Raw genomic sequence first — 21,817 nt, 5'->3', positions numbered from 1 at the left:
TTGGGTTCAAAATGAAGGTGGTCAGAATACCGACTGCAGCATCCCGATGGTGAGAATCCTGACAGGGGCAAGGTAAGTGAACTTACTTTCCCCCAATACCCCCCCTAAACCTATCCCTCCCTCTCCGCAGTCTACACCTAACCCCCCTCATGGAGTCTAAAGGTTCGTACACACTGGTCGATATATCGGCCGGCGGTGATTGACAGCTGAACTGGCGGGCGTGTACACGCCCGCCCAGTTCATGACGTCAGTCCCCGACGGATCGGGCAGTGTGTATGCACAGCACACTGCCCGATCTGTCCATAGATATATCTGCAGATCAATTGATCTGCAGATATATCTACTAGTGTGTACCCACCTTAACGCAAACCCTCCCCGGGGGTGTCTAAACCGAACCATCCCTCCCGCAGTTTAAACTTAATCCTCCCCTCCTCCCCAGCGGCTTACCTCTCCGGCGCCCGGCAGTTACTCGGTCAGGAGCCAGGCGGTCGGCACCGTGATTGTGATCCCAGTCGGTATGCCGGTGCCGACATTCTGAGTAGTGCCGGGATTCCGCCTTCAGTATGTCAACTGCCGGTATCTGGACCGGATCCCGTATAACAAAACTAACTAAGGTACAAATGAAGCCACTTGTGCCAAACCATGGATAACCTTAATACCTGGACTGTAAGTGTGTTTTGAGGACCTCGTTTGGGAACCACTGCAATAAGGTATGGAATGAGACGGGTTCACTATGGTATGCCGGCGGTCGGGCTCCCGGCGACCAGCATACCGGCGCCGGGAGGCCGACCGCCGGCTTACCGACAGTGTGGCAAGCGCAAATGAGCCCCTTGCGGGCTCACTGCGCTCGCCACGCTACGCGCACCACGCTATTTTATTCTCCCTCCAGGGGGGTCGTGGACCGCCACGAGGGAGAATAAGTGTCGGGATCCCGTCAGTCGGCATACTGAAGACCACCCAATGAGACAGACCCCAAGCAGCTTTAGTACCCCTACTTTAAATTTTCCCTTAAAATCTGGGACTTTTGCAAGTGGGCTTTCTTCCTAAATGAAAACCATACCAAAATGAGTCTCTGGAATAACCCATCAGTCCAGCTAGGTCTCATTTCTTGGTATATAAATACTGGACCAACATCAAATTCTTAAACAACCTTCCAATTTTCCCACCTCTTGCTTTCATCAGTATTTGCTAATTATACATTACTATAATGACACATGGGCTTTCCTCTCAGCACTCCATCTTACTATGTTGGAGACGTTATGCCTCTGTAAACCAAACTGTAAAGGCCCCACTTTACCAAACTCTACTAGCATACAAGCAGGTGCCCAAAAATTAGCATGAACTTTAGTGAGAGGTAGACACTGAGGAGACTCTCAACCTTGGGGAATGGTACAAAATCAATTGTTGAGCAAATTAGTGACATAGGGGGTCATTCCGAGTTGATCGCTCGCTAGCAGTTTTTAGCAGCCGTGCAAACGCTATGCCGGCTACAAAAAAATAAATTGTGCAGTTTCAGAGTAGCTCCAGACCTACTCAGCGCTTGCGATTACGTCAGACTGTTCAGTTCCGGATGTGACGTCACAAACACGCCCTGCGTTTGCCCAGCCACGCCTGCGTTTTTCCGAACACCCCCTGAAAACGGTCAGTTGACACCCAGAAACGCCCCCTTCCTCTCAATCACTCTGCGGCGGACATTGCGAAAGAAAAGCTTCGCTAGATCTTGTCTAGTCGGGCACATGTGGACATTGCAGAAGGGACGACCAGTGGTATCCTATATTTTAATTAATTTCTCCAGCCTTTTTAGCAATTGCTTTGGTTCATCTAATTACGAGCTGAACAAATATTTATTTTTATGAATGTGTAATAAATGATATGTATCCATTATTATCTGAAATAACAGCCGGTGCCAGTACCTTTTCTATTTTTATCGCTGCATATCTAGAAGGGATTTGACCTCCCTATACAGGCTGCCGTTGATCGCGCACTCTCTTTTCTTTTTTACTCGCTAGATCTTGTGTAAAACTACATCGGCTGTTGTGAAAGTACGTCGCACGTGCGCATTGCGCCGCATACGCAGAAGTGTCGCTTTTTCACTTAATCGCTGCGCTGCAAACATTTTTATCTTGCGATCAACTCGGAATGACCCCCACAGATCAAAGAAAGAGCTCACAAGCTTCTATATCAGTGGTATCTTTTTCCATTACATCAACACATTTTTCAGAGCATTTCAGACCAGTGCTAACGGAGGCTACCTCCAGGCGGGCACAAAGTCTACGGTGTGACGGAATTGTCCCGGTATAAACAGTTACTAGTAAATAGCAGGTTTGTGCACCACTTTACTCTTCCTTATGGTACTCCCCACCCCTCTCAGGTAATTGGCCATTTTCCCGATACAGCTATTGGCTTGGGAGAGATAAGGAGCCTGTTTTACTAACATTATACACCAATAACTTTACAAAACAAGAATCCATCACAGTTGCTATTGGATCAATGTCAGGCGTTAAATATGGGATCCCGGCGGTCAGCATACTGAGGCCGGGATCCTGGCCGCTAGAATGACGGCAGGGAAGTGAGCGCAAGGAAGCCACTTGCGGGCTCAGTTGTACTCCCACTCTATGGGTGTTGTGGACACCCATGAGTGGAAATAGCCCCTGTGGCGGCATTGTCAGTGGTCAGGATTCTGGTGTCTGTATCCTGACCGCCGGGATCCCGACTGCCGGCAATGTAACTACATCTTAATGTCAGCATGGCTCCCCCCCCCCCACTACAATTTTTTCCTGTAACGAAACTCTAGTTCTTTTGCACTGCAGAAACTGCTCTCACAGTTGAACACATGGTGGTGCTAGGAAACAAATTAAAATTTGATGCAGCTGTTCATTGACAGCCCTAGTTGGCTCGATCATGTGGGATCATGTTTAATAATTAAAAAAAATAAATTTTTCCCTGAAACCCTAGCAACACTGAGCAGCTTACTTTTCTGCAAAAGGGCAACTTTAAGAAAGCTCTTTGTATTAGTTTACACTGGCTGATAAGGAAACAATGGAACCAATTGTAGTTGGTGTCTGGATATGTCAGGCACCACGTTTAGAAGGTATTGGCTTTATTTGTTCTTCCAGACACAGGAAAGCAAAACTTACTTGCACATAGAGATTGACTTCAGCACTCCTGCACAGGTAAGGGAAGTTCCCCCCAGTTTTCAAGTGGGCTCTCCTGGCATTAGGGTACAGCTTGTACATTTCCTCCTTGGCATCTGTTGATAGAGCGCTCTGATCGAATACCTGTACAAAGCAGAAACATTACTGCAATAGATGATTACATTTCTCAACACATACTGGAATAACTCGATTGTTGAGATCTGAGGTGGAGAAGTCGGAAGATCTGAGCTTGAAGTATAGACAGTGAGCAGTTAGAGATGGGCGTACAAAAATAGGATTTTAATACCTACCGGTAAATCCTTTTCTCCTAGTCCGTAGAGGATGCTGGGAACTCCAAAAGGACCATGGGGTATAGACGGGATCCGCAGGAGACATGGGCACACTAAAAGACTTTGACTGGGTGTGAACTGGCTCCTCCCTCTATGCCCCTCCTCCAGACCTCCGTTATAGGAACTGTGCCCAGGGGAGATGGATATTTTGAGGAAAAGGATTTTTGTTAAACTAAGGGTGAGATACATACCAGCTCACACCACAAACACACCGTACAACTGGATTAGCAGGAATACCAGATAACAGTATGAACTAACAACAGCAACAAGCTGAATATAACTGATACACAACCATCGTGTAACCGAAAATAACCAGTATCAATACAACTGCACGTAACAGCCCGCACTGGGATGGGCGCCCAGCATCCTCTGCGGACTAGGAGAAAAGGATGTACCGGTAGGTATTAAAATCCTATTTTCTCTTACGTCCTAGAGGATGCTGGGGACTCCAAAAGGACCATGGGGTCTATACCAAAGCTCCAGACCAGGCGGGAGAGTGCGGACGACTCTGCAGCACCAATTGAGCAAACATGAGGTCCTCCTCAGCCAGGGTATCAAACTTATAGAACTTAGCAAAAGTGTTTGAACCCGACCACGTAGCTGCTCGGCAAAGTTGAAGTGCCGAGACCCCTCGGGCAGCCGCCCAAGATGAGCCCACCTTCCTGGTAGAATGGGCCTTTACTGACTTCGGCAACGGCAACCCAGCCGAAGAATGAACGTGCTGAATCGTATTACAAATCCAGCATGCAATGGTCTGCTTGGAAGCAGGATTTCCAATCTTGTTGGAAGCATACAAGACAAACAGAGCCTCCATTTTCCTAACAAAGCCGTTCTGGCGACATAAATTTTCAAAGCTCTTACGACATCAGGAGAATTTGGGACTGCCACAGCATCCGTAGCCACAGGTACCACAATAGGTTCATTTATGCGAGACGAAGAAACCACCTTCGGCAGAAATTGTTGACGAGTCCTCAATTCCACTCTATCCACATGAAAAATCAAATATGGGCTCTTGTGAGACAAAGTCGCCAATTCTGACACTCGTCTGGCAGACGCCAAGGCCAAAAGCATGACCACTTTCCAAGTGAGAAACTTTAACTCAACCTTTCGCAAAGGTTCAAACCAGTGAGTCATAAGAAACTGTAACACCACTTCAAGATCCCACGGTGCCACGGGTGGCACAAATGGAGGATGGATATGCAGCACTCCCTTTACGAAAGTCTGAACCTCAGGAAGGGCGGACAATTCTTTTTGAAAGAAAACAGATAAAGCCGAAATCTGCACTTTGATGGAACCCAATTTCAGGCCTGCATTCACGCCTGTCTGCAAAAAATGAAGGAAACAACCCAAGTGAAATTCCTCCGCAGGAGCTGTTTTGGTTTCACACCACGACACATATTTTCTCCAAATACGGTAATAATGTTTTGCCGTGACCTCCTTTCTAGCCTTAAGGAGAGTGAGGATGACTTCCCCCAGGAATACCTTTACGAGCTATGATTTGGCGTTCAACCTCCACGCAGTCAAATGCAGCCGCGGTAAGTCTGGAAACACGCATGGCCCCTGCAGTAACAGGTCCTCTCTTAGAGTAAGCGGCCAAGGATCTTCTATGAGCAATTCCCGAAGATCCGGATACCAGGCCCTCCGTGGCCAATCTGGAACGACGAGTATTGCCTGAACCCTTGTTCGTCTTATGATCCTCAGCACTCTTGGAATGAGAGGAAGCAGGGGGAACACATACACCGAATGAAACACCCACGGAGTTACCAGGGCGTCCACTGCACTGGCTTGGGGGTCCCTTGACCTGGAACAATATCTCGGAAGCTTCTTGTTGAGGCGAGACGCCATCATGTTTATTTGAGGAATTCCCCAACGCCTTGTCACTTCTGCAAACACCTCTGGATGAAGGGCCCACTCTCCTGGATGGAGATCGTGTCTGCTGAGAAAGTCTGCTTCCCAGTTGTCCACGCCCGGAAGGAAAACTGCTGACAGAGCGCTCACGTGCTGTTCTGCCCAGTGGAGAACTCTTGTGGCCTCCGCCATTGCCGTCCTGCTCTTTGTTCCGCCCTGGCGGTTTACGTACGCCACCGCTGTTATGTTGTCCAACTGGATCAGGACAGGTAGACCTTTAAGAAGGTTCTTCGCTTGCAGAAGGCCGTTGTAAATGGCTCTTAACTCCAGAACATTCATGTGGAGACAAGATCCTGGCTTGACCATTTTCCCTGGAAACTTCTTCCTTGTGTGACTGCACCCCAGCCGGAGACTTACATCTGTGGTCAGCAGGACCCAATCCTGGATTCCGAACCTGCGTCCCTCTAGAAGGTGAGAAATTTGCAGCCACCACAGGAGAGAAATTCTGGTCCTGGAAGATAGACTTATTTTGCGGTGCATGTGCAGGTGAGACCCGGACCATTTGTTCAGCAGATCCCACTGAAACACCCGGGCATGAAACCTGCCAAACGAAATGGCTTCGTAAGCCGCAACCATCTTCCCTAGCACTCGAGTGCATTGATGAATCGACACTCTTGCCGGTTTCAGAATCTCCTTGACCATGGTCTGGATTTCCAGAGCTTTTTCCGCCGGAAGAAACACTCTCCGTAGTTCCGTGTCTAGGATCATGCCCAAGAAGGGCAGCCGAGTTGTCGGAATCAACTGAGACTTTGGCAAATTGAGAATCCAACCATGATGTTGCAGAACCATCAGGGAGAGTTCCACACTTCTTAGCAACTGCACTTTTGATCTCGCCTTTATCAGGAGATCGTCCAAGTACGGGATAATTGTGACACACTGCTTGCGTAGGAGTACCATCATTTCCGCCATCACCTTGGTGAAGACCCTCAGGGCCGTGGAAAGCCCAAACGGCAACGTCTGAAATTGGTAATGACAATCCTGCACCGCAAATCTTAGGAAGGCCTGATGAGGAGGATATATCGGGACGTGTAAGTAGGCATCCTTTATGTCGACTGACGCCATAAAATCGCCCCCTTCTAAGCTGGAGTTCACAGCTCGAAGAGATTCCATCTTGAACTTGAAAGTTTTCAAGTATGGATTGAGGGATTTTAGGTTCAGAATCGGTCTGACCGAGCTGTCCGGCTTCGGCACGACAAAGAGGCTCGAATAGAACCCTTTACCCCGCTGGGACGGGGGAACCGGGGCAATGACCCTCTGTTGACACAGCTTTTGTATCGCTGCATTTACTACTTCTCTTTCTGGAAGAGAAACTGGCAAGGCCGATTTGATAAAGCGGCGGGGGGGCATCTCCTGAAACTCCAGTTTGTACCCTTGGGACACCATGTCTAAGACCCAAGGATCCAGGGCCGATTGAAACCAGACCTGACTGAAGATTCGGAGACGGACCCCCACCGGCACGGACTCCCGTAGGGGAGCCCCAGCATGATGCGGTGGACTTGGCAGAGGCGGGGTAGGACTTTTGGTACTGGGCGCCAGACACAGCAGGCGACCTTTTTCCCCTTCCTCAACCTTTTGAAGCGAGGAAGGACGAACCCCTTCCTTTTTTGTATTTATTAGGCCGAAAGGTCTGCATCTGATAATGTGGCGCTTTTTTCTATTGTGCGGGAACATAAGGAAGAAAAGAGGACTTACCCGCAGTAGCGGTAGACACCAGGTCAGCAAGGCCGTCACCAAACATGACACTACCTTTAAAAGGGAGAGCTTCCATAGCTTTCGAGTCGGCACCAGCATTCCATTGATGAATCCACAGCGCCCTCCTGGCCGAGACCGCCATGGCATTGGCCCTTGATCCCAAGAGGCCAATATCCCTCGCCGCATCCTTAAGGTAATCTGCAGCGTCCTTGATAAAACCAAGAGTCAAAATTTTTTTATCCTTATCAAGGGTATCCATATCAGAAGCTAAATTATCAGCCCACTTAGCAATAGCACTACTCACCCACGCCGACGCCACAGCAGGCCTGAGTAGTGCACCAGTAGTAACGAAAATGGCCTTCAATGTCGTCTCCTGCTTGCGATCCGCCGGATCCTTGAGGGCAGCCGTGTCAGGAGACGGAAGCGCCACCTTCTTGGACAGTCGGGACAGAGCCTTGTCCACGTTGGGTGACGACTCCCATTTCTCCCTGTCGTCAGAAGGGAAAGGATATGCCATAAAAATTCTCTTGGGAATCTGCCACCTTTGGTCAGGCGACTCCCAAGCCTTTTCACAAAGAGCGTTCAGTTCATGAGAGGGGGGAAACTTCACCTCAGGCTTTTTCCCTTTCAATAAACAAACCCTTGCATCTGGAACAGGAGGTTCCTCAGAAATATGTAAAACCTCTTTAATAGCCACAATAGTGTACTGAATACTCTTAACCACTTTCAGATGTAAACTGGCCTCATTAAAGTCGACACTGGAATCAGAGTCTGTGTCGGTATCTGTATCTGCCACCTGGGTAAATGAAAGTTTTTGTGACCCTGAGGGGGTGTGTACCTGAGACAAAGCATCCTCCATGGATTTTCTCCATGTTTGTGTCTGAGAATCAGATTTATCCAGCCTCTTAGACAATAATGCTACATTTGCATTCAATGAACTCAACATATTTACCCAATCAGCAGTCGGCTGTGCCGACAGAGTCATTCCCAAATCTTTCTCCGCGCCCCCAGTAACTTCCTCCGGGGAGGAACACTCAGCCTCAGACATGTCGACACGCAGTACCGACACACCCACACCGGCCAAAAGGGGACAGACCCACAGGGAAGCCTGTACAGAGAACACAGAGGGAGTATGCCAGCTCACACCCCAGCGCCCATATACTACTAAATAAATAATATATGATGGCTGCGCTGTAATTATATATACATATATAGCACCAAATTGCTGGTTTTCTTCTAATACTCACCCGGCTTCTTACTTCTGGCTTCTGTGAGGGGGGTGACAGCGCGGCTCCGGGAACAAGCAGCTAGGCGCACCAAGTGATCGAACCCTCTGGAGCTAATGGTGTCCAGTAGCCTAAGAAGCAGAGCCCTTAACTCAGAAGAAGTAGGTCCGACTTCTCTCCCCTCAGTCCCACGAAGCAGAGAGCCTGTAGCCAGCAGGTCTCCCTGAAAATAAAAAAGCCTAACAAAGTCTTTCCAGAGAAACTCAGTAGAGCTCCCCCCTAGTGTGTGTCCAGTCACTCCTGGGCACAGAATCTAACTGAGGTCTGGAGGAGGGGCATAGAGGGAGGAGCCAGTTCACACCCAGTCAAAGTATTTTAGTATGCCTATGTCTCCTGCGGATCCCGTCTATACCCCATGGTCCTTTTGGAGTCCCCAGCATCCTCTAGGATGTAAGAGAAAGTAGTATTTGCATAAAAAATAAGAATTTACTCACCGGTCATTCTATTTCTCGTAGTCCGTAGTGGATGCTGGGAACTCCGTAAGGACCATGGGGAATAGACGGGCTCCGCAGGAGACTAGGCACTCTAAAAGAAAGATTAGGTACTATCTGGTGTGCACTGGCTCCTCCCTCTATGCCCCTCCTCCAGACCTCAGTTAAGGAAACTGTGCCCGGAAGAGCTGACACAACAAGGAAAGGATTTGGAATCCAGGGTAAGACTCATACCAGCCACACCAATCACACCGTACAACTTGTGATAACCATACCCAGTTAACAGTATGAACAACAACTGAGCCTCAGTAACAGATGGCTCATAACAATAACCCTTTAGTTAAGCAATAACTATATACATGTATTGCAGAGAGTCCGCACTTGGGACGGGCGCCCAGCATCCACTACGGACTACGAGAAATAGAATTACCGGTGAGTAAATTCTTATTTTCTCTGACGTCCTAGTGGATGCTGGGAACTCCGTAAGGACCATGGGGATTATACCAAAGCTCCCAAACGGGCGGGAGAGTGCGGATGACTCTGCAGCACCGAATGAGCAACGGCAAGGTCCTTCTCGGCCAGGGTATCAAACTTGTAGAACTTAGCAAATGTGTTTGAACTCGACCAAGTAGCAGCTCGGCAAAGCTGTAAAGCCGAGACCCCTCGGGCAGCCGCCCAAGAAGAGCCCACCTTCCTTGTGGAATGGGCTTTTACTGATTTAGGATGCGGCAATCCTGCCGTAGAATGAGCTTGCTGAATCGTGTTACAGATCCAGCGCGCAATAGTTTGCTTTGAAGCAGGAGCACCCAGCTTGTTGGGTGCATGCAGGATAAACAGCGAGTCAGTTTTCCTGACTCCAGCCGTCCTCGCTACATAGATTTTCAAAGCCCTGACTACATCTAGTAACTTGGAGTCCTCCAAGTCCCGAGTAGCCGCAGGCACCACAATAGGTTGGTTCAAATGAAACGCTGATACCACCTTAGGGAGAAATTGGGGACGAGTCCTCAATTCTGCCCTGTCCATATGGAAGATCAGATAAGGGCTTTTACATGACAAAGCCGCCAATACTGACACACGCCTAGCCAAAGCTAAGGCCAATAGCATGACCACTTTCCACTTGAGATATTTTAGCTCCACGGTCTTAAGTGGCTCAAACCAGTGGGATTTCAGGAAATCCAACACAACGTTAAGATCCCAAGGTGCCACTGGAGGCATAAAAGTGGGCTGAATATGCAGCACTCCCTTAACAAACGTCTGAACTTCAGGCAGTGAAGCCAGTTCTTTTTGAAAGAAAATAGACAGGGCCGAAATCTGGACCTTTATGGATCCTAATTTTAGGCCCATAGTCACTCCTGACTGTAGGAAGTGCAGGAATCGACCCAGCTGGAATTCCTCTGTAGGGGCCTTCCTGGCCTCACAACAAGCAACATATTTTCGCCATATACGGTGATAATGTTGTGCTGTCACGTCTTTCCTAGCCTTTATCAGCGTAGGAATCACTTCATCTGGAATGCCCTTTTCCGTTAGGATCCGGCGTTCAACCGCCATGCCGTCAAACGCAGCCGCGGTAAGTCTTGGAACAGACAGGGCCCCTGCTGTAACAGGTCCTGTCTGAGAGGCAGAGGCCATGGGTCCTCTGATATCATTTCTTGTAGTTCTGGGTACCAAGTTCTTCTTGGCCAATCCGGAACGATGAGTATAGTTCTTACTCCTCTCTTTCTTACTATCCTCAGTAGCTTGGGTATGAGAGGAAGAGGAGGGAACACATAAACCGACTGGTACACCCACGGTGTCACTAGTGCGTCCACAGCTATCGCCTGAGGGTCCCTTGACCTGGCGCAATATTTTTTTTTAGTTTTTGTTGAGGCGGGACGCCATCATGTCCACCTGTGGCCGTTCCCAACGGTTTAAAATCTGCGTGAAGACTTCTGGATGAAGTCCCCACTCTCCCGGGTGGAGGTCGTGCCTGCTGAGGAAGTCTGCTTCCCAGTTGTCCACTCCCGGAATGAACACTGCTGACAGTGCTAGCACGTGATTTTCCGCCCATCGGAGAATCCTTGTGGCTTCTGCCATCGCCATCCTGCTTCTTGTGCCGCCCTGGCGGTTTACATGGGCGACCGCCGTGATGTTGTCTGACTGAATCAGCACTGGTTGGTTTTGAAGCAGGGGCTCTGCTTGACTCAGGGCGTTGTAAATGGCCCTTAGTTCCAGTATATTTATGTGTAGTGAAGTCTCCTGACTTGACCACTGTCCTTGGAAGTTCCTTCCCTGAGTGACTGCCCCCCATCCCCGGAGGCTTGCGTCCGTGGTCACCAGGACCCAGTCCTGTATGCCGAATCTGCGGCCCTCGAGAAGATGAGCACTCTGCAGCCACCACAGCAGAGACACCCTGGCCCTTGGGGACAGGGTGATCAACCGATGCATCTGAAGGTGCGATCCGGACCATTTGTCTAACAGATCCCACTGAAAGATCCTTGCATGGAACCTGCTGAAGGGAATTGCTTCGTAAGTAGCCACCATCTTTCCCAGGACTCGCGTGCAGTGATGCACCGACACCTGTTTTGGTTTCAGGAGGTCCCTGACCAGAGATGACAATTCCTGGGCCTTCTCCACCGGGAGAAACACCTTCTGTTCTGTGTACAGAATCATGCCAAGGAAGAGCAGACGCGTCGCAGGAATCAGCTGCGACTTTGGGATATTCAGAATCCAGCCGTGCTGTTGCAACACTTCCCGAGAGAGTGCTACGCTGACTAACTGCTCTCTGGACCTCGCCTTTATAAGGAGATCGTCCAAGTACGGGATAATTATAACTCCCTTCTTCCGAAGGAGTATCATCATTTCGGCCATTACCTTGGTAAATACTCTCGGTGCCGTGGACAGACCAAACGGCAACGTCTGGAATTGGTAATGACAATCCTGTACCACAAACCTGAGGTACTCCTGGTGAGGTGGGTAAATGGGGACATGCAAGTAAGCATCCTTGATGTCCAGCGACACCATAAAATCCCCCTCTTCCAGGCTTGCAATAACCGCCCTGAGCGATTCCATTTTGAACTTGAACTTCCTTATATAAGTGTTCAAGGATTTTAAATTCAGAATGGGTCTCACCGAACCGTCTGGTTTCGGTACCACAAACATTGTGGAATAGTAACCCCGTCCCTCTTGAAGGAGGGGGACCTTGATTATCACCTGCTGGAGGTACAGCTTGTGAATTGCCGCCAGTACTACCTCCCTTTCCCTGGGAGCAGCTGGCAAGGCTGATTTGAGGTAACGGCGAGGGGGAGTCGCCTCGAACTCCAGCTTGTATCCCTGAGATACAATTTGTACAGCCCAGAGATCCACTTGTGAGCGAACCCACTGGTTGCTGAAGTTTCGGAGACGCGCCCCCACCGCACCCGGCTCCGCCTGTGGAGCCCCAGCGTCATGCGGTGGACTTAGAGGAAGCGGGGGAGGATTTTTGTTCCTGGGAACTGGCTGCCTGGTGCAGTTTCTTTCCTCTACCCCTGCCTCTGGGCAGAAAGGATGCGCCTCTGATCCGCTTGCCTTTCTGAGTCCGAAAGGACTGTACATGATAATACGGTGCTTTCTTAGGCTGTGAGGGAACCTGAGGTAAAAAAGTTGACTTCCCGGGTGTTGCCGTGGATACGAGGTCCGAGAGATCGTCCCCAAACAATTCCTCACCCTTATAAGGCAACACCTCCATGTGTCTTTTAGAATCAGTATCACCTGTCCACTGCCGAGTCCATAATACTCTCCTGGCAGAAATGGACATTGCATTAATTCTAGATGCCAGCAGGCAAATGTCCCTCTGTGCATCCCGCATATATAAGACGACGTCTTTTATATGTTCTATGGTTAGCAAAATAGTATCCCTGTCGAGGGAATCAATGTTGTCTGACAGGGTATCAGACCATGCGGCTGCAGCACTACACATCCATGCTGAAGCAATAGCAGGTCTCAGTATAGTACCTGAGTGTGTATACACAGACTTCAGGATAGCTTCCTGCTTTCTATCCGCAGGCTCCTTTAAGACGGCCGTATCCTGAGACGGCAGTGCCACCTTTTTTTGATAAGGGTGTGAGCGCCTTGTCCACCCTAGGGGATGTTTCCCAACGTAACCTGTCCGTTGGCGGGAAAGGGTACGCCATCAGTAACCTCTTAGAAATCACTAGTTTCTTATCGGGGAACTCCACGCTTCCTCACACAATTCATTTAATTCATCAGAATTAAATGAATCAGAAAAGTCACTGGCTGCTTATTCTCCCCAAACATAATACCCTTCTTGGTAGTAACCGGGTTAATATCAGAAATGTGCAATACATTTTTCATTGCAGTAATCATGCATCGGATGGCTTTTGTAGACTGTGCATTTGTCTCATCCTCATCTACACTGGAGTCAGACTCCGTGTCGACATCTGTGTCTACCATCTGAGCTAGCGGGCGTTTATGAGCCCCTGATGGCCTCTGAGACGCCTGGGCAGGCGCGGGCTGAGAACCCGGCTGTCCCAAGGCTGCTGCGTCATCGAATCTTTTATGTAAGGAGTTAACACTGTCTGTTAAGACCTTCCACATATCCATCCGATCCGGTGTCGGCCCCGTCGGGGGCGACACCACACTTATCTGCCCTTGCTCCGCCTCCACGTAACCCTCCTCATCAAACATGTCGACACAGCCGTACCGACACACCGCACACACACAGGGAATGCTCTGAGGACAGGACCCCACAAAGTCCTTTGGGGAGACAGAGAGAGAGTATGCCAGCACACACCACAGCGCTATATAACACAGGGATTTACACTATAATGAGTAATTTTTCCGAATAGCTGCTTATTATCTTATTTGCGCCTAAATTGATGTGCCCCCCCTCTCTTTTTTACCCTTCTTGTACAGGATACTGCAGGGGAGAGCCTGGGGAGCGTCCTTCCAGCGGAGCTGTGAAGAGAAAATGGCGCTGGTGTGCTGAGAAAGAAGGCCCCACCCCCTCAGCGGCGGGCTTCTCCCGCGTTTTGTATAGCTTAATAGCGGGGTTTTTTGCACATATACAGTTTTCCAGACTGTATTATGTGCATAATGTGCCAAAAGGTATTCTTATTGCTGCCCAGGGCGCCCCCCCCCCAGTGCCCTGCACCCTACAGTGACCGGAGTGTGTGGTGTGCAGTGGGAGCAATGGCGCACAGCTGCAGTGCTGTGTGCTACCTTAATGAAGACCGGAGTCTTCTGCCGCCGATTTCATCTCCTGTCTTCTGGCTCTGCAAGGGGGACAGTGGCGCGGCTCCGGGAACGGACGATCGAGGTCAGGCCCTGTGTTCGAACCCTCTGGAGCTAATGGTGTCCAGTAGCCTAAGAAGCACAAGCTAGCTGCACGCAGGTAGGTTTGCTTCTCTCCCCTCATTCCCACGTAGCAGTGAGTCTGTTGCCAGCAGATCTCACTGAAAATAAAAAACCTAACAAATACTTTCTTTCTAGCAAGCTCAGGAGAGCCCACTAGGAGCAGGGCACAGATTCTAACTGAGGTCTGGAGAAGGGGCATAGAGGGAGGAGCCAGTGCACACCAGATAGTACCTAATCTTTCTTTTAGAGTGCCCAGTCTCCTGCGGAGCCCGTCTATTCCCCATGGTCCTTATGGAGTTCCCAGCATCCACTAGGACGTCAGAGAAATATAATAACATTATTGTTCTAAGTGATCTCAAAATGAGATATATTAAACAAGAGCCACTTGAAAAGACTTAAAAAAAAAAAAAAAGTAGCAGGCAACTAGGTAAAGACATAAAACCATCTGACTCTGGACAACTGCCTATTGGGACTTTGAGCATTGCTCCTACATTATTGTCTATTGCCATGGTCAGGAGAAGGTGGCTACATCTCCCCACAAGTACGTTTTTGCACTGCTATGACTACAGCATGTCATCTCCCATTCCAGGGGAGTGGATCAGGGAATGAAAATGTCTGAGGGTAGTCGGCAAATCTGGCACAAAGAAATCTCCGTAAAAAAAGTTGACACCATAAGCACTTAATAGCTTAACGTTCCTGTGACCAATGTAGGCTACCATGGTTTATGAAGATAAAATGATGTTGACACAGAAATCATGAGGGTGTGAGGCCAGGGAACAGGAAAAGGGTAGAGGGGAAACAGAATGCAAGATATTAAGTATGGAAAATACAGAGAGTGCGCACTCACATCCATAATGGTGACAGCGATGTCCTTGATTTTATGGGGTTCCACATAAGAGTTCTGGCAATTCAGAGTGAGACGAGATGCAAGCTCACTTTGATTCAGACTTTCCAGCTACAAGGAAAGGAACGTCAGTGTCATCTACAGACATTAGATTGTGAGCCTGCACAAATACTTTACCGGGAAACAAATATTCCCTTAAACAACTAATTTCTTCTAAAAATAAAACCTTTACTAAAATAACTCCTTGGCAATGAAATAGTGCAAAGTAGCAGTGTAAAGATTTAGGTGGATCCCTCTGGTGGAATTCCACTCTGATCAGTGGATTCCCGCTGCCTGTAACGTTCCCCCTATCACACTGAGGAAGCACTGGTGTAAAGGGGGGTACTCACGGGAGAGATGTGTGCTGAGCGATCTTAACACAGACCGCTCAGCACACATCTCTCACCCCGCTCAGCACAGCGCGATGTGCTGAGCGAGGGGGAAAGCCGACGGGGGGCCGCTCACTTCACACAACGGTGAAGTGAGCGACCCGCTAGATTGAGCCTGCATGCAGGCTCAATCTAGCACCGGCGATAGCGATGCGCGGGGCCGCGCATCGCTATCGCTGGGGGGCATACACACGGCAGATCTAGCAAGATTGCTTAGATTTTAAGCACGGATCTCTCCGTGTGTACCCCCCTTTACTGTCCCTCTTCTACAAACTGTCCATTCATACGAACATGAAAGTAGGGATACCGATAACACAACTGCCTAGGACATGGCAGTAACAGCAAGGACTGCACCAATGGACCAGCTCAATCGGAGGAGCACTGGAACCCAGGTTAGTGCCATTCAGTATTATAACATGATAAAATAGGCGAACACAATTCTTTAAAGGCCAATTAAGACACTGATTAGACTAGCCCTATAGTTTCAACAACTATTTTGGGCAAAAAAACATCTGTTATTTACAGGAAGTGCTCATACCCGGTCAACCATGAAATCGATGGCATCAGCCATGACTGGATCCACTGGGCCAGATGAGAAGTTTCCCAAAACGATCTTCTTGAGCATGAATGCAGGCATAAGCCAAAAGCTGCAAAACAGAGAACTTAGAACAACAGGTACAGCAACACTCATGCCCATCGCACTGACACCCAAATGAACAACACAGGATAGTGAGACATTCAGAAGACATGATAAAAGCAAGGAACAGCTCTAGAATATTACACCATGCATTAAAACACCCTGAGTTATTACTCGGTTTCCCAGAACAGTGCAATTGCAGCTCCTCATGTGGTTTACCTGCTGTGCTTCAGATAACCACTCTGCAATGCCTCCCTTGGTGAAGCATCAGGGATGACCATTTCATTAATCAATTTAGAAACCCAACACTACTAGAATTACTTGTTTACGTGACTTTCTCCGGCAGGGTCCACAGGTTATCCACAGGATAACATTGGGATATGATGAAGCGACAGCGGATTTGCACCAATCGGTCAAAGCTTTTTAACCTCCCAGCATGCAACGGGCCCGTCCATATAACCCTGCCTTCTGGCTCAGGCAAATCAGTTTTTTGTTTGGTGCGGCAGGAGCCGGACCATGGTCAGAGGGCTGCTGGTTTTTAAAAGCCCTAAGCTTTCTTATTTTATTTTATAGGTCTTGCTATTTTTTCTTGAGTGATCTTTCTAAAAAGCGTCTTATATGTACCTTAGAAAGACTTGCTCCAACAACTCTCCGCCGGGTCGCGACAATGCTTACCCACGAGTACAATGCTGTTTCGGCAGGGCATCTGTGTTAGATATACTAGCAGGTCCAGCAGACTATACCAGGCTGTGGCCGGAGCACGGGGAGAAGGTAAGGCATTGGTTCCGCTTAGAAGGGGAATACGAACACAGCCGTACTATTTTGGTAGGAGACTACCAAACAGTCGCTGACGCGGCTGCCACCTCGGGTGCACCAGCGCTAGGCTTTAGGGATCATAGGCACCAGGAATAGTATAAGGCCGCGATCCCTAGGGTTGATGTCAGCAGTGGGGAGTCGGACGCTCTCCTGGTCGCCCCTCCCCCCGGTTCATGACCAGTTTCCTCCGAGTCTCCCGCCACTAACTGTTTTCCTGCTTCCGTATGAGACACTGTATACAAAGGGGACCCAGTCGCAGCATAGGCGGCTGTGTGACTGGTGCGTATGTGTTCACGGAGCATCTGTGTTCACTATAGGTTCATGGAGCGGCAGTGTACACCAATAGCGTCTGGATCCACTCAGCGTTCGCACACGTATTGATCGGTCCTGGAAGCGGGGTGAGTCTCCCTGTATCCCCCTCTATTGAGTACAGGTAATACAGCATTAAGTCTCAACCTATCTTTTGAGTACGAATAGTTAGATAAGTGCCGATAGCATATGAGTCTGCATACTATTACTGTTTCTTTCGCTATGCATCTGAATACGGTAGATCTGTTTAAACTAGTGATGAGCGGATTCGGTTTTACTCGGTTTTACTCGGTTCTCAAAACCGAATCTTATTGGCTATCCAAAACACGTGACATCAGTGAGCCAATAAGATTCGGTTTTGAGAACCGAGTAAAACCGAGTAAAACCGAATCCGCTCATCACTAGTTTAAACATGATTCAGTAATATGTTCTCCTATATACTTGAAATCTAGTTGTAGTTGATGATGTGCTCATATTGCTTATTATACTAATGTACAACATGTGACTGACTGCTAGTGTGATTGCTGACTTTACTATATATTCTGTATACAGAAAAAAAGGGGGGGGGGGGATAATGAAAAGGGATCAGTTTCTCTGGGTGCACTCTCTCCCAAAGTAACGAAAATTGTTGATATTATGTCTGTGTCTTTATACTTCTTTTAAATATACGAGTTGACACTAAATTGATAATATACCAATACCCATATGGAATGTATCAGCTTTATTAGTATCCCACATGAAGTATTAAGACCCTAAATTGGGCCGTAAACAGTGAAATATGAAAACAATGAAAGATGATTAGACGTGAATCAGAAAAATGGACAAAAAAGAAAAAAGTTTTATTTTGTCCTAGTGCCAAATCATAAAGAAAATATTAAAAACAAAGCCGTGTGCCGCCTATTATTTCTTAATTGTATATATCTTATGTATGAATTGTATTCCACTCATAATTTCTCAAAAAAATATAATTGGGATATATGTGTGTATATAAACCTGTAACAACCTTGCTTAATTGGTATTGATAATATTTACTCCCAATTATATTTGGGCATTATATTATTAAATGAGGACAATGATTCAAAGTCTCGATATTACCTCTGTACTTTTATTCTATCAGGGGTTATGGTTATTCCTAAATGATACACAAACTACACTTTGATACCTAGCAAGATGTTATAGTGGATACAATTGTTGCTTTATTAAACAAAGTATCTTGCTGTGTTATGGCTGTATCACCCTGCCCATGGAGGTCTGCAGTCCCTCCAATATGTGATCCCTGGGAACACGCTAGTTTGGCTATATACCATCAAAATTTTAATGTTATATTTGATACATGTATAATAGTGACTAGCCAAACAATTCCCAAATGGAATAGAGTCGTAAGGACTTCTTATCATGAACAAAAAAGTACAGAGGAGGTCTTTCTTATATACAGTCCTTCATTTATATGCACATGCATGTAACATAATTTGATTATAATATGTACTCTTTAGGCTGATAACAATCATGCACGTTGGTCATATATAAGCTATTCAAAAAGGGTCAGATCACATCCCCATATTTGATTTGTTATATATTCTTATATTTTATGCCCCTCAATGAGGTAATGTGTACGTGCCCAGTTGATGTCAAGTTTATATATATATATATATAAATTCCACACAAGAAGGCACTCTGGAGACATCAATAGTAGCAAAAATGGCAAAAGTGTATTAGGGTCGGGTCGAGTACTTTCGGGGTCAACACCCCGTCCTCAGGACCACACCACAACAGTACAGTTAAAACACATAAGTGAACACTTACCCCCTTATACCCCACCGCCTGCAGTGATCTCCTCCCCGCGTCGCCATTCCGCTCTCCCGGGCCGCCAGCCAGAGACGCATCCGATGACTCATTTCCGGAAGTCGCTCTGCCGTTACCATAGGAACGTCCTATTTGCGTTCCAAAAAGCCGGACATGATGCGTTCCACAAACGATTCCTTCAGTGCACTCACATGCAGGCGCCCTGTGGGGAGAAACGGGGGACACAAAGTATAAAGATCATAAGCAGAAATACATACCAAAACATTACAAATAATACTAAATACCTAAATAGAAACTACTACACAAACATAAAAGATATATAAAGACATATACAGTCTGAGAATCATCCTGTCATAATACATCATAATAACTCATCTTAAGACTACATAGTCAGAAAGTTAATCAGAAATCAAGGGAACAACTTAACCCATACGGGCTTGATATATTATACAAAGGAATTCCAATTAATTTTATCGTTTAACCCACCAGGTTTTGTAGTACCCAACCTCAGAATCCAGCGGGATTCTTTGATTAACAGTGTTTTAGCTCTGTTACCACCTCTTAAGGATTCCGGAACATGGTCGATAATAAAATATCGTATAGATTCCAACGGATGATTATACTCCTTAAAGTGTCTAGGGACAGGTTGATCAATATCTTTGCCATTGAGGGAGAGTCTGATGGCTGACCTATGAGCGTTCATTCTTTCCTTAAATTTACGTGTGGTCTGCCCAACGTAGAATAAACCACATGGGCAGACCACAACGTAAACAACGTGACTGGTATTACAAGTAAGCACATATCGGATATCATACACCTTAGCTGTATGGGGGTGTTTGAATTGTTTACATGGAACAATAAATTTACATGTAGTGCAATCACTGCATGAATAACAACCAGCTGGTTTGGTGTATGTATTCGGTGCTTTGGGGATATTCAATCCTGAAATATCCGTACGTACAAGACGGTCTCTTAAATTACTACCACGCCGAAAAGCGGCAATCGGTCTTTTATTGTGTAAGATGGAGAGATCTTTATCTGAGCGTACTATTGGCCAGAGCGCTTTACTGGCTCTCTTAACAATGGGACTAGCTACCGTGAAATCACTACTCCACGGTAACACATTGTCCTGATTGCGGATCTTAGGTTCTAACAACTCAGTTCTAGACATATTCAGGACCTTAGTCTTTTGTACATCTAGCAGATTACGATCATATCCCCTACATACAAATTTAGATATTACCTTATCAACTTCACCAGGTACTTTATCTATATCACTGGAGATGCGAGCCACACGCATCATTTGGGATAAAGGTAATCCCTGTTTTAAGGCAACTGGATGATGACTGGATGCTACCAGCAATGTATTTCTGTCAGTAGGTTTATTATAGACTTCTGTAACAAATTTGTGATCTACAATACTGACATGAACATCTAGGAAGTTGATATTAGAATGACTGTAGGTATATGTAAATTTGATCGGGGTCTGCAGATTATTAATCTCATCCATCATCTCAAGAAACATATCTATCCCCCCAGTCCAGAGTAGGAAGACATCATCAATGTACCTTTTGAACAAAACAATGTGTCTACTACGTGCAGGGTCAGAAAAGAAAATCCTGGTTTCAAAATCAAACATATAAATATTAGCATAAGAGGGGGCGACGGAAGAACCCATCGCACACCCTCTTAGTTGTAAATAATACCTACTGTCAAACAAAAAATAATTACGACACAAAGTAAGTTCAAGTAGGTGCAAAAACAGCTCATGATCAATCAACTCTATAGGTACATTAGCCTCAATGAAGTATTTCATCGCCCTCATACCCCCATCGTGGGGAATACTCGTATATAGGCTGCTGATGTCCAAGCAGCACATTAACGTCCCTGGAGGAAGTTCTGGATAATCTTTCAGAATATTTAAAAAGGAGGTGGTGTCCTTTAAAAAGGAATTCTGATTCAATAAACAGGGTTGTAAAATGCAGTCCAGAAACTGCGACACTGGAGAATATAACGAGTCTCTGGCCGAAATTATTGGCCGTCCTGGAGGTTTTTCACAATTTTTGTGTAGTTTTGGAATTGTGTACAGTACTGGTATTTTGGGGTACTGTACACATAATGCCTCATGAATTTTCTTTGAAATCTTGTGCTCAGCATGCGCCCTTGTAAGGATATGAAACAGTTCCTTCTGGTAGGTGCTGGTAGGGTCACAGGGCAACATCTTATACACCTCTTTATCGGATAGCTGAGATTGAATCTCACAACGGTAATCACTGATGTTTTGGATAACTATGGCCCCGCCTTTATCAGCGGGCCTGATGGTAATATCCTCATAGGATTGCAGGGACTTCAAAGCCAGATGTTCGACTTTAGACAGATTCAGGCGAGGTTTCGCAGGTGCATTAGCAAATTTAGTGACTGCTTCATCCATCAATCTACAGAATGTTTTAATTGATGGGTTATGTGAGATTGGATCAAAGTTAGATCGAGATCTTTTTTGTAAAAAAGGTTTAAAAGCAGAATCATCACTAGTGGGCGTCCTACTGGCAAAAAATTCTTTTAGTCTTAATTTACGGGCAAACCTATGAAGGTCACATTTCCAATTAAACTCATTGTGGAAATTAGTCGGTACAAAGCTCAGACCACGGTTAAGTACTTGCAGTTCCTCTTGAGTAAGGGTCCGGTCAGAGAGATTAAAAATTAAGTTGTTTTCTTCTTCTCCTGCGCTTTTCTGACCCCTCTGGTTCTGCCTGCCCCGGCGGGTGGGAGTTCGTCTAACACCCGCATGGGCTTTTTCTTTCCAGGATCTAAAGGGACAGATGCGGTCTTGCTTCCATCATCTGATTCA

At 47.0% G+C, this 21,817-nt stretch overlaps 1 protein-coding gene across 6 annotated transcripts in view; it reads right to left on the bottom strand.

The window, feature by feature from the left end:
* SPG21 (SPG21 abhydrolase domain containing, maspardin) overlaps positions 1-21,817 on the bottom strand; it is a 139,451-nt gene that overhangs the window by 12,867 nt on the left and 104,767 nt on the right. For all 6 annotated transcript variants that reach the window (XM_063925640.1, XM_063925644.1, XM_063925645.1 and 3 more), the window contains 3 exons: positions 15,943-16,051; positions 14,980-15,087; positions 3,138-3,278 (listed from right to left, as the gene is read on the bottom strand). In XM_063925640.1, coding sequence (XP_063781710.1) covers positions 3,138-3,278; positions 14,980-15,087; positions 15,943-16,051 — 358 coding nt within the window. The remainder of the gene's footprint in view (positions 1-3,137; positions 3,279-14,979; positions 15,088-15,942; positions 16,052-21,817) is intronic.

This window comes from Pseudophryne corroboree, chromosome 6 (genome assembly GCF_028390025.1).
Source record: "Pseudophryne corroboree isolate aPseCor3 chromosome 6, aPseCor3.hap2, whole genome shotgun sequence".
Lineage (NCBI taxonomy): Eukaryota > Metazoa > Chordata > Amphibia > Anura > Myobatrachidae > Pseudophryne > Pseudophryne corroboree.
The sequence above is the reverse complement of the archived record's forward strand: the minus strand, read 5'-3'. Positions and strand labels throughout refer to the sequence as shown.